This window comes from Bubalus kerabau, chromosome 2, assembly GCF_029407905.1.
Source record: "Bubalus kerabau isolate K-KA32 ecotype Philippines breed swamp buffalo chromosome 2, PCC_UOA_SB_1v2, whole genome shotgun sequence".
Taxonomy (NCBI): domain Eukaryota; kingdom Metazoa; phylum Chordata; class Mammalia; order Artiodactyla; family Bovidae; genus Bubalus; species Bubalus kerabau.
In genome coordinates, this window is record NC_073625.1 from 186,453,230 (window position 1) to 186,467,255 (window position 14,026).

Below are 14,026 nucleotides of genomic sequence, written 5' to 3' on the forward strand. Positions count from 1 at the left end.
GTAGCAGAGTACTGGAGTGGGGTGCCATTGCCTTCTCCGTCATATACACTACTGCATATAAAATAGATAACTGTTGAGAACCTACTGTATAGCACACTCTATTCAATGCTCTGTGGTGACCTAAATGGGAAGGAAATCCAAAAAAAGAGGGGATGCATATATACATATAGCTAATTCACTTTGCTATAGAGCAGAAACTACCAGAGCATTGTAAAACAACTATACTCTAATAAACATTAAAAAAAAAAAACCAACCAAACAAACAAAAAACCAAGCCTCTACCTGAGGGATAGGGTGGACTACTTTTTGATACAGTGCTTATGTGCTGGACTCATTTTAATGAACATTTTCCACTCATTTTAATGAGCATTTTCAAGGCAGTATTACTGAACACAATCCATTCCAGAGGCAGACATGGTGTGAAATTTTTTATTTTTCCACAATTTGAGATTAATTTTTTTTTAAAAGGCAAATTTCTAAGTTTGGGGGAATATAGTTAAGTTTTAGGTTGATGAAAGATAGAACTTTGCTTTTTTCTTCCCAGAAAGTAACATTTCATTTCTTTGTATAAAAGAAAGCAGTCTGTGAGAGCCTGTGAGGATGAAAACAATAAGCTGTCAACACGGATTAAAGTCTGAAGCCACAGCAAGAATAAAACAATTCGTATCCAGGGAGTCACCTAATATCAGGACCAGCAGGGGGTCCTGGCATGGTCCTTGACCTGCTCTGCAGATGCTCAGTGTCGCTGAATCTACGTAGGCAAATGGGCCTGCCTGGGAAATAAGTAGAAGGAAGGAATGATGGAAAAGAAGGAGTGAAGGAAGGAAGGGAGGAACGGAAGGACAGAGGGAGGGACAACAGGAAAGAAATTCCTGAACATGTTCCCAGATGGTAATGGCTGGCACCAGCCTAGGTTGGTGACTTTAGGGGAGCCTGTAGAGGCTATAAAGGGAGGGAAGGTATTTGTGCAGTCTGCTACCTGGGCAACTGAGCAGTCACCAGCATTTGACCAAGTTTTCTGGTCAATGCCTAACCTCTGACATGAGACCTAAGAGAATCTGGAGTGGGGAATGTGTGTGTTGGGGGTTCTTTCTAAAGTGTACTATAAGAAGAAAATGGCTCATACTATTTAAGAGTATGTGTTCTGTTAGGATGAACCACGAGGTAAATAATTTAAACTGAGAGGAAGGAAAAGAGTTAGATTTCAGCAGAGCACCACTTACTCTTGGACTTGTTTTCTCTGTGTGCAGAGGAGAGAGTTAGAGGAACAGACACTAAGATGTTCTACTGCACAATTAGATACTGGTCATGTGGTGACAACAGGTCCCTGAGGGTCGGCCCCCTCCTGCTCCAGTATTCCTTCCTCCAGCGAGCTGGGACCAACCGTGGGACTCCAGAGTGAGGGTCTGCAAACTTTTCCTATAAGCAGTCAGATGGTGAACAGTTCCAGCTTTGCAGGCCATACCATCTCTGTTGTAACTGCTCAACTCTGCTATCATGGCATGAAACATCCATAGACAAAATGCAAGCAGTGTGAATGATTGTCTTCCAATAAAACTATTTGTAAAAACAAGCAGTGGGCTGGATTTGTCCTGCAGGTCATAGTTTGCTGACCCCTGGTCCAAACTGTAGGGCCAAGTATCATTGGAAGGTAGGCAGCAGAGCATGTGAGGGTGCTCAGAATACCTGGCCAGGCCCTCATGAGTACTCAGACTCACTGCATCTTCTGTGTTCTTCCCCACTGTCCTGCAGATATCAGAGTCTTGGAATCCACTCTAGTTTATTAAATTGGGTTCTGGGTCCAGCCTGGTGTTTGTAAACTCAAGCCTCCCTAGGAAGGAGGATCCAGCGATCAGTAGGAGACAAGAGAATCAGACATCGAAATAAAGGCAGACCACCTTTCTTTTTTATTTCGCTTAGACAAAATGCAAAGAGTGTCTCATTAAATTAAAAAAAATAAACCAAAAAGAAAACCAAAACAAATTGATTCCCCCCACCCCTTCACTGACGGTACTCATTCTAAGTAACAACAGAAGGAGGTCAAATCGGGGACCCAGTTTCTAATGGGAAAGAAAGATGTGCAAACATGACGAACGTTTCCCCAGCCCCCAAATCAAGGTTCCTTTTAAATTCACAAAGAGGGTTAATTTTTTTTTCCTGTTTTGTTTTTTTTTTTTCCTTTTGAATCTTGTGTGATAGAACTTCCGGTCAGAAGGTTGAATGAGTCCCCCATGCACTTTGTAGAAAATCAGTAAAAATGCAATAGCCCGTGAAGATCATAAAACTGGACTTCTTTCCCAAAAAATCAGATGCCCAGACAGATGGATCTCACACTCAGACAGAAAAAAAGCAGGAGAGTCTTTGCACTGTCTGTGTTTTTTTTTTTTTTTTTTCAGCATTTTCTCTCTCTCTCTCTTTTTTTTTTTTTTTTAATATATTTTGGCAATTTTCTTTCATTATAAATATTGGAATTCCGTAAAAAAAAGGTAGCTTTGATTGACTTTGTTAAACCGTATTTACAACCGCTGTCCAGTCATGCCGTTGGTTATACCAGGGTGTAGGATTTGGCATAGGGATTGTTGCCTTTCAAATGGCCCCGTGAGTCCAGCAGCGATTCCTGGGAGCTGCTCATCTTGGCTGCCTGTCCCAGCTCTGCCCCCTCGCGCTGAGGTAATGTGGCCACAGGCCCCTGCTGCCACTGCTGTCCCTCCCTCGTGGAGGCCGTGGAGGAGGCTGCCTCCATGGGGATGGGCTCAAGGACCGGGGGGCGTTTCAGGGTCCGACTTTTCTGGGGCTCCAAGCATGCCTGCCCTAAGCTCGGGTCCCTGCTTGTGCCTGGACCACTTCGGTTCAATAAGAAGTCCATTCGAAGGTATGGAGGCAAGTGGATGAGGTCACCTGGAAGGAAATGCAGAGGATTAGGTGGGCTCTTCAACTTGGGCTATAGATGCCTGGTGACCCTGTGCATATGTGATGGGCCACTCAGGGTTTAGTGGTGACTGTCACCACGCCCTCTGCGTGCCTTTTCCAAGACTCTTGGTCAGAATTCCTACAAAACGCATCATCTTCACCCCCCCACCCCCCACCAGACACAAGGAGAGCTGGCTTTTGTACAGCTTGTTGACTTTAGCCGTAAAAGTCGTACTTAACCAGAGAAACAGAGATCTCAAGATACTTTGAAAAAAAAACTTAGGCTAAAGGTAGCAGTGTATGCTGGATATAAATGGTGACAGGCCAAACCCTGGATACAGTGGGCAGTGCTTAGGAGAGTGCGGGGCTTGAAGAGGGAGGCAGGGCTGCTGAGCAAAGAATGATGGCATCTCAGCACCTCCATGGAATTATGTGACCTTGGCTGTCATTTAGCTACTGGTTTCTATGATTGCTTTTGGTGGAAATCCCAGAGTACATGGCCTCCTTACCAGGCTTTGCCTGCCTGCTAAAATGCTTGAGTCTTTCTGTTTCAGTCAGTGCCACGTAGAGAGAGGAAAACAGCTTAGACTGAGTATCAAGGTTTCTACTTCCTTCCCAGGGCCACTTACTTTGGCTTCTATGGTGCCAGGGAAACAACCTTCTTCAAGAGAACTTGCTGCAGGGAGAATCCAACTTCTCCCCGCTCCCTAGACACTGAGGTCACCTTCTGGGCTGCTCCCAGCACTGCCTGAGACAACAGGTTCTCCTGATGACTAATCCTGTCGATTTGGGGTTTCCCAGTGAGAGGTTTGCTCAGGACTTCCCCATTGCCTGGCTGCAGCTGAGACTCTCCCTGCCCACCTCCTCATTCCCCTTCTCCTCTCACAGGTGTCACACCCACATCTTAGTCTGTGGACCCTTTTTGCCTGCTTCTGCTGTAACCGAGCAGGACCCTATGAGGCCTTACTGCAACACACCCTGGCCATGTCCTCTGCCTGCCTCTTATTTGTAGAAAAACTTTAGCTTCCATGGCCTTGTCCAAATTCCAAAGAATAAATTTAGTCAGAGAAATAAAATTCAGAAACAAATAACAACAGTCAAGCAAGACAAAATAATAACAGTTTAGCCATCAATCAAAGCAAAGGACCTTTACTTCTTTCTCAAGGGCTATAGATAATATTTTCAGCTGTATCCTTTTTTTGCAGATATTGAAACCCCCATCAGGTAGAAGAGGTTAATTGTACACTGACCACAAGCACATAAATCCCTGACCAGTTAGAAGGTTGATGATGTTAATTTCCTGTGACCTCACCACCAACCACAGAAGAATGTCCACAAGCTGATTATGCATCCAAAATCCTCTCCTCAGCATGTAGACCCTTTGTCTTTTTTTCTGTATAATCTCTGAGCAAAACCTGGGTTTGGGGATTTGATTCTTTGGGACATGAGTCCACCTTCTCCCCAGGTTTGCCAGCTTCCTCAATAAAGCTATCTTTTCTTTGGCCAACACCTGTCTCTTTGCATTGGATTCTTGAGCAGTGGGAAGCTGAACCTGAGCTTGGTAACACTGCTTCTTTTTTATCTCTTTATTCTTTGCAAGAATGCCTCCTGAAATCCCTTGCATATATAATCCGCCTTCGTATCTGCTTCTTGGAAAATCTGAACTGGAACAGCTACCATCACCATCAACTACAGCAACTGTTCTTTGAAAATTGGACTGTGCCTCTAATTGTCACGTTCCATGGCTTCTTAGCACCTCTTATCACTTCTTCTTCCTTCTATAGAACCGACAACACCTCATGCAATTGATCTTTCTTTTCTCAGAACTCTCAGCTTCCATGTCACTGTGCTTTCCCAGAGCTCGTCTTGCACCTCTGACTGACACGTGTCAATCCTTTCCTGGACCCTGTCCTCCATCCATCCTCAAGTACAGGGTTTCTCCAGTGGCCTGAGCTCAGTCCTCTCTTTGGGGCTCAGCCCTCATCTAATCTCATTATGAATAGCTCTCACATCCATCTTTTCCTTTTGCTCTCTCTCTCTTGAGCCCTAGACTTGAATTTTAGATGCTTTGCTAAATATTTCCACATGACTGTCCATTATGAATTTTAAATGCCACAGTCTATAAACCCAGTTTATGGAGGCCAGCCCCTATTCCCAGACTCATTTCCAAAGGCCACTTTCTCCTTTGTGCCCAATCGTTTTAAATGTCATTCTCATCTTACCAGAAATTGATGCTTGAAACCTCAGATATTGATACCTCCTACCCAGGTTAATTCTACTTGAAATTAATTCTACTTCTATCTGTTGACTCATTTTTGGTCCTATCTTTACGACCCTGGTTCAAGTCTTTAATACATCTTGTAGGTTTCCTAAATGCATGAGAACGGTTTCAGCCCAGTCACTAGACACGCTTTGCAAACTATATCCTCTAGGTTTGAGCTGGACTGAAGCCTAGATCTGATCTGCTGGCAGTTTAGGAACAGTGTTCATTGTGTAGCCTAGTGCTTCCAATTGTTCTCACTTTGAGAAGCAAACAGACAAGGTATATTTGTGCAACACACTGGGATGAGTGCAGTGGGCTTACCCTGGTCACACTAGGGGCAAGAGGCTCACCTGTAACTCCTTCATGGCATACCTGGTGAGCAACTCTGGTTAGAAAATGGCCTGGGGGCAGGCAGTCCTGGAACTCAGAGACCAGATGGGAGAATGTGCAGGTGAGGGAGCCATGATGGTGGGCTAAGCACCGAAGGGAAATGAGAGTGAATGAAATTGTGAAATGTGGAGGAGGCTCAAGGAGAGGGCTCTGGAAATGACCACAGGTGGGACAGGTGAAAAAGGAGGAAGAGTCAGGGTTGACTCCCTTCCAAGTTTCAAGATCAGGAAACCTGGGCAGACAGCAGGACCATTCATTCATTGCAAAAAAAACTGTCTAGGAGAAAAATCACGTTTTGGTGGGAAAAGATCATGGGTTTTGTTTCAGACTTGCTGAGTTTGATGTGGTTGGGGACACTGCAGGGGAGATCTTAGTAACATATTCAAGGCATAAGTCATTCCTTAACTTTCTGAATCGAAAATAATTGGCAATTCTTGTTTCTTTTGCTTCAAAATATTCCCATCTTTCCATGCCTTCCTCAGCCAACCCCTTGTTTGGAGCCTCCTGTGTGTGGCAGGGCTGCTGTGAGCTGGTTGTGGTACTGACAAAGAAGTGAAGTGTGTGCAATTAGACAGTGACTTAAACCCCAGAGGAGCCTGGTGGGCTACAGTCCACAGAGTCAAACAAGACTGAGCACACATTCACAACCCGCCTCCACCCCCCACACACCCACCCACACCCACACATGTAAATCCCAGAATCTTTGAAATTGAGGTTTACTCACTGAAAGAGAAATAACCATTTAAACAGCAGGGAGAGACTGCTCAATGGTTAGGAGAACTAGAAACAAAAGCAAGACAGGCTGCAAAATTACTGGAAAATTCATTTTGCACAGTATAAATGAACATAAGGATTTTCAAAATGCTTTGGCTTTTCTTAAGATTTTTTTCCCCCAGGATAAGAGACATGATGACCTTATTTCTGGGAAATTTACCGAGTTGATTTCTGAGTCCTTGCATTACACTGTCATGTTATTTGGTATTTTTGAAGCAAGAATCCACTTAACATTTTCCCATTGGCTTTTTCATGATCTCATGAAGTGACAGTGAGTAATTATATATGATCTCATTAATATTTTTAGCCTGTATTCCACTAAGACAGCCCCAGGACACCTTGGTTTTGGCTCACTAAAGTCAAGGTACTTTTAATTCAGTGCTAGCTTCATAGAGTGAACTGGATCAAAGGAAAGCCCCATAAATAAATTCTGGACAATAAATTGTCCACGACACTCTTACAGAAAGAAATAATGTAATTTGGTAGTCTTGTGAAATGGGTTTTGGTGACTTGATGTATCTGGACTTTGACTTAGAAAAAATGGCGGCATGAATTTTACTGTTACAGACCCTAATGTTTAAGATATATCTAGCTGTGTATCAGCTTTAGTCCTGAAAAATAAAACTATTGAATTAACAAAAAAAATAAAACCATATGTCCCTAGTCCCATGCCTTTTTTGATGGTGGTATTGAAAATTCTCTGTCTTCTTTTTATGGTTGTGGATGTATTATTCAACCTTTTCCATTGTGGGCTAATTATTTGCAAACAAATATCATGAAAGCATTAACAGAGCTTTTATATTTTATGTCCTTAAAAAAAAAAAAAAAGCTGGAACAATTCCTTTGTAGCATGAAGAATATTTTTTTTTGCATGTGAATTAACATACCCTAATGAACTAATTTTGAAATTTTAATATACCCAATTTCCTGAAAGTGATCATCTGTCTTCATTCCAAGAGTCCAATAAACACATTGGATTTAATTGACTCTTTCATTTATTTACATAACTAATATTATTTTAAAAAATATTTTGTTCAAATGCTGAGAAACTGTGGAAGGCATTTATCTCCACGTTTCTTTTAAAATGTAGGTCAAGAGTGCCTTACGCTGTTTCTGTGACCCAAGTGAATCTTGAGTGCTTGGCATATTTGCAGTGCGTTGTCACAGATTCAGGAATGGGTCTCCATCTCAGCAACTCCCCACTGAATGAACAGGGCTTATTAAATCCCTAAAAAGCATTAGCATCTTAGTCCCAGCCGGATTGCGGGATGCTCATGAGCTTGATTATGTGGAACGAATGTGTCTGAAATCAAAAGACAAAGCCCTTGATACCTGCCCCCTGCCTGCAGGGGTTCCCGCTTTAGATGGAATGAACAAGGTAGCTGGAAAAGCATGGTGAGAACTGGAAACCCTTCATAATGAAAACAGCTCAGCACCACGTCTTTATTGTACTAGGGCTTCTGTGTTGCTTCTTGCAGGCCTGCCAAGCATCTCTGAACAGTCAATATCTCTGAAAGATCCAGTTTTTCAGGCAAAAGCTTGATTAAGTTGTATGACGCTCTCATTAGCTCCTTTCGACAGTGTGTGTTTTCTGATTAGCACGTAAAGTAGTTCTTTCAACTGTGTGAATGCTGCAAATGAGCTCTCTTAATAATTCATGCACTGATGCGGAAGAAAGCACCAGAGTGATCATGGGGAGTGCTGTTTATTAAAGATGCTTTATCGCCATTAAAACCCCACCCCTTGTGCTGGCCCCAGTTGTTTGTTGTTTACTCATTAGGCATGTCCGACTCTTTTGTGACCACCCGGACTGTAGCTTGCCAAGCTCCTCTGAACATGGGATTTCCCAGGCAAGAATATTGGAGTGGGTTGCCATTCCCTTCTCCAGGGTCTAGTCCCAGCACCAGTTAGGAAACTGGATTCTCTAATCGTCCGTCCATCTCTTAGGTTCTGCACATGTCTACAGATGCATGGACAACCAAGCACTTAGAGAGAAGTGGAATGTGAAACCGTCCTGACAGTCTAGACACCTACACAGCTGCTTTCCTTGATCCCCGGCTCTGCATCCACCTGTTTCACGTGGGAGGAACTAAATGACGTTTCTGCCAAGCCAAGCCACTTCAGGCATGTCCGACTCTGTGCGACCCCACAGACGATAGCCCACCAGGCTCTCCCGTCCCCGGGACTCTCCAGGCAAGAACACTGGAGTGGGTTAATGACATTTCTAATGGTGGTGATTAAGGGTGAAAGTCTGGATAACATGGTGCTCAGCTGCTCAGTCATGTCCAACTCTTTGTGAGGGACTGTAGCCCTCCAGGCTCCTCTGTCCATGGGATTCTGCAGGCAAGAATACTGGATTGGGTTGCCATTTTCTTTTCCAGGGGATCTTCTCCACCCAGAGACTGAACCTGCATCTCTTATGTCTTCTGTATTGGTACCACTAGAGCTACCAAACACCCAGGGATCGAATCCCAGTCTCCTGCATTGCAGGCAGATTCTTTACCGTTAGAGCCACCTGGAAAGCCCCTGAATGACACTGTCTGCATTTAATCTGATAGACTTAAGTCTGGGCTCAGTTTTCTTATTCATAAAACAGGAATAAGAGCTGAATCCACCAGAGTGCTGGAAGGAGGGTTTAATGAGATAATACAGGTGAAAGTTTTATTGTCAGATGTCTCTTTCCAGAGAGTCTGAAGTTACGGGGCTGCAAATCAGCCATGTGAATGAATCGAGAACTCTTCTTTTACTTTAGTTTCTGTCTTTTGTGGATTGATTAATGTCCCCCCAAAGACAGGTCCATATGCCAACCCTCAGCATCCAGGAATGTGACCCGATTTGGAGAAAGGATTTTGTTGCAATTCAGTAAAGGATCTTGAGATGAGATCACCTGAATTTAAGGTGGGCCCTAAATCCAACTACATATCTGCATGCATGCTCAGCTGCTTCAGCCGTGGCTCCCTGGACTGTAGCCCACAAGACTCCTCTGTCCATGGGATTTCCCAGGCAAGAATACTGGAGTGGGTTGCTGTGCCTTCCTCGAGGGGATCTTCCTGACTCAGGGATCAAACCTGCATCTCTTAGGTCTTGTGCATTGGCAGGTGGGTTCTTTACCACTAGCGCCCCCTAGGTAGCCCTAGTCCAAAAACATGTGTCCCTATTAAAAAAAAAAATAGAGGAGAATCTGAAGGACAAAAAGGGGAGAAGGCAGAGATTGGACTGATGGGACCACGAGCAGAAGAACACCTGGAGCCTCCAAAAGCCAGAAGAGACAAGGAACAGATTATTCCCTGAGATTCCTGAGGGAGTACAACCCCACTGACACTTTGATCTCAGCCTTCTGGCCTCCAGAACTGTGAGAGAGTACATGTCTGTCCTTCTGAGCCACCCAGCCTGTCGCGATTTGTTAGAGGTCACAGGGTCCAAACACAGAGGGTATTCCCAGCTGGGATGGGCTGGGAGCCTCACAGGATGCCTCTCTGAACATTTCTGCCATGTGGGACAGGCTCTGCCCCTTCCACCAAAGACAGGAGGGGCTTTCTCTTTAACGGTCAGTAACAGCAGCCAACAGGCTTGTGGTTTCCACTGTCCCCAAGGTGTGCCTTCGGTGGGCTGTCCTGTCATCCATCTTTCTCTGCTGAGGCCAAGCCAGAGTCACTTGTCCCTGGTCCCCTGCTCCCTGGGGAAGCAGGGTCTTCCCAGTGGGCACCCAAAGACCCATGCTGCCCCGTCTGGGTTGGGGGAGATTCCAGGAAACCAGGACCTTGAGGTTCACATTCACTTCTTTGGTTATAACTTCCCCTCTTGGCTCTCCTTTGGCCACCTCTCCACTTTCTCACTCCCTCTTTCTTGCTTGGTTTCCGTTGCTTCCCAGGTGGAGAATCCCATGGACAGAGGAGCCTACAAGAGGGCTACAGACCATAAGGTGGCAGAGTGGGACAAGACTAAAGCGACTTAGCACGCATGTGTTGCAAGTTTCATCCAGAAAATAAAAGGCATGGGGGTGGGGAGTAGAGCATGGTGAGCACAGGTGGGAGGGGGTTAGGAGGCAGCTGAGTGCAGGGCAGGAGCCAGGCTGACCGGCTTCCAGGGGAGAGAGAGTGTGTGTGTGTGTGTGTGTGTGCCTGTGTGCATGTACGTATGTCTGTGTGTGTATGCATATGTGTCTGTATGCGCATGAGTATCTCTGTGTGTGTGTGTGCATGTGTGACAAGAGGACAGAGATGGGAGGGTATCAGAGAAAAGGCTGCATATTGAAAGGCAACGCTGGGGCTGTAGGAGAAAAGGACAGAGTCTAGCAGGACCCCGGTGAAGGCTGGAGGGAAGGACCTGGGGACCTCAGAGCTCCATTCCTGCCCACCTTCCTTCTTCCTTCCCTCCCTGCCCTGATCACCTGTCTGCCTGCAATTCCATCTCTTCTAGCACCTTCCCAATCACCTGATCCATGTGAGCTACTCCCCAAAACCCAGTGGGAAGCCAAAGATGGCCCTGGGGTCTGAGTCCTGCCTTCACCCTGAGGGCTGTCTCCACCCACTGGCTTTCATGGGTTCTAATTGTACGTCTGTGCTCCCTGCATGGTCATGCCCCCTGCTCTGCTCCTTAGGAGGATAATAGCCCTTGTGTCAGAGTCATGGAGGCGGGGAGAGTGGGGAAGGAGGTGAGAGAAGCGGGAAGAAAGAACGAGCTGCCCGCCAGCCTGGTCAACATGGTGCTGAGATGGATGGGGCAGGGCGGGGATGAGGTGGGAATGAGAAGGGCAGGGTCGGGGGAGAGGCAGACAGAGACAGAGAGAAGCAGAGAGATGGGGAGAGAGAGACAGAGAGATGGGGGCAGAGAGAGGGAGAGAGGCAGGGAGGAGTGGATCAGAGGAACACAGCCAGAGGGAAGCAGATGGACCTCATGGAGACATAGGACCCGGATAGATGACTGTGAGAGACACAGAGCCACGTACAGACAAAGGTCAGGGGACAGTGAGTCACGAGACAGTGGCAAAGGCGTCTGGGTTATGATTGCAGCTGTGAGCTGGCCCTTGACCCTTGACAGTCCACCTGCCTGGGGGCCTCTGTGATACCTGGGCATTGAGCCGCACCCTTCACCCCTGCCCTCCCTGCCGCTGGAGCCCAGGCGCTGTGCTGACTCATGCCCTGAAGGATGAAAGGCGATTTAGTCATTATTTCCAAGTTATGCCTTATTATTTGACATAATGGGCCATTTCTCATCCTCTCATCACTGCCTTCCGGGGTCGGTGCCACTAACATCCCCAAAAGTTCAGACTAAATAAGTTGGCATCCATTTCTCTCTCGGTAGTTAACTCTGCTCACTGGTGTGCAGATAACTCCTGGCCATGGGCTGCAAGTCAGCACAGACTCCCCTGGTGATCCATCCCAACATCCATCAGCAGATGTGAGCTCAGAGAGTGTCATCCACCACCCCTGGGGCCTTCAGCCCTGCTTGACCCCACTGTGCGAAAACTGCTATGTTAAACTTGCCTCTTTTTACCTGAAAACCAGGACACCCCACCCCCCCACCCCCCACACCGCACCTCACAGCTGCCTATCAGGAAAGCAAAACCTCCTGAACCTTCTCTATCTGTTTAGACTCACACATGATGTTTGAATGCACTTTAGCTTTGGAAGAAAATGGCAAAATCATTCCCAGCACAGAATGAGAATGGACCAACTCAGGAACTCTGTAATGGACTTGCACTCTGTGAATCTGGCTGTTATAGGGTTCTGGCTACTTGCCACACACACCCTGGGAAAAGAAAGTCTACAGTCGAAAACAGTGGTTCTCAGATGAGGGTCATTTTGCCCTCCAGGGCACACACAGCAATGCCTGAAGCTTTTTGGAGATGTCTTGGTTGGTAGGGCAGCTGCTACTGGCTTCTAGACCAAGGCCAGGGATGCTTAGCATCCTGCCATGGCCAGGCTGGTCCCAACCACAAAGCTTCACCCAACCCCATATGTTAATGGCACTGCTGTTGAGAAGCCCTAGCTTAGATGGTCCAAGCTCTGAATTCCAAGTGGTCCTTATTTCACTTCAGTTTTATTTTGTGCTCAGTTGCTCAGTTGTGTCTGACTCTGTGACCCCATGGACTGTAGCTTGCCAGCTCCTCTGTCTATGGAATTCTCCATGTAAGAATAATGGACTGGGTTGCCATTTCCTTCTCCAGGGGATCTTCTCAATGCAGGACCGAACCCACCTCTCCTGCATCGTCTGCATTGGCAGGTGCATTCTTTACCACTGTGCCACCTGGGAGGCCCTAATTTTACTTTTAAAGCATTGAATTCAATCAGAATAAGGAATTGTACTCCTCTGTCCCTCCTACTCCACAAGGAATTACAGCCTCAGTTTGTCATGGAGAAAAGTAAGGGATGTGCCCGATGGACCAGCAATCAGGTCTGTGTCCGACCTGCCCTGAAGAGGTGGGAGCTCAGAGCCATGGGCAGGTATGAGTAAGAGTGGGCTGAAATCCTGCCTTGAAATACTGCGTCTGCTCAAGTAGTTCTGTGACCTCTGTGAGCTTTAACTCTTACCTATACAAGGGAAGGGCTTCCCAGGTGGCGATAGTGGTAAAGAACCCACCTGCCAATGCAGGAGACTCAAGGGATGTGGGTTCAATCCCTGGGTTGGGAAGATCCCCTGGAGGAGAGCATGGCAACCCACTCCAGTCTTCTTACCTGGAGAATCCCATCAACAGAGGAGCCTGGTGGGCTACAGCCCAGTGGTTCGCAAAGAGTTGGACACAACTGAAGCAACTTAGCATACATGCATAAAAAGGAAATGTGTCTGATCATTTCTAATGAAAATCTTGAATCTTAAAAGAGTCTTTCTTATGCTCTGAACTATCTCATCTGTGAAAACTGGTCAAGCACTTTTGAATTAGAAGTTTAGGGATAAAAAAGGGACAAATGAATGCATTTGGGGGAGCCTGGAACTCCAAGGCACGTTCCAATAGCTTTCTTCTCCCTGCTGGACAATTCTTTATTTGTCAGCAAGTGTGAGAACATGTGCACGCTTTCACAAAAAACTCATGCAGAATGACAGTGAAGCAAGGTCCCTGTGGGCTCCAGTCTCCTCTGGGGACACATAAAAAGGAACTTTCATCAGGCTCTAACAAGGTTTGATGTCTGTGCTTAGATGGAGCTGGAGATTGATGCAAAAGTAAGAAGCCAAGGATGCTTACCTCTACTTCTGGCAATTTCACTTAAAAACCACACAGACTTGCATGGACACTACAGCATCAAAGAGCTCCTTACAAAGGGGAGCGTGAAGTCTGCCCACACCCAAGCCCAACCAGATCTAACGCTTTTCCAGTTTAATATTAATGTTGCAGTGGTAATGAAAACTCGTAAACAAACCCCTCTTGGTAAATGAATCTTCACTCCCAAACGGCAACCAGGAACAACTCTAAATAAGTAATGTGAGCTGGATACCAGAGGTCCCGCCCGCAGATTCTGTTACCATTCTTGGCTTGTACCTGGGAGGCTTCATGCATTTTTAAGGGCTCATCATTATTGTGATCCTCCTACTTGCTGGTGAACTTTTCAAAACCACACTGAGGTATGAAGTGGAGCTTTAAGTTTGTCCATGCTCATGGTTCTTCTGAAATAGAGTAGTTCTGGATAAAAAGCAGGACTGGAAAATCTGCTTAGAGGACAGGCAACCTGGGAACTCGCTGTCGGGGCATTC

General features: G+C 46.1%; 1 protein-coding gene across 1 annotated transcript in view; it reads right to left on the reverse strand.

Annotated features, from left to right (window-relative positions):
• Positions 1-2,508: 2,508 nt before the first annotated feature.
• DSCAM (DS cell adhesion molecule) overlaps positions 2,509-14,026 on the reverse strand; it is a 697,188-nt gene continuing 685,670 nt past the window's right edge. Inside the window, exon 33 of the mRNA XM_055570128.1 lies at positions 2,509-2,898. Coding sequence (XP_055426103.1) covers positions 2,546-2,898 — 353 coding nt within the window. The 3' untranslated portion in view covers positions 2,509-2,545. The remainder of the gene's footprint in view (positions 2,899-14,026) is intronic.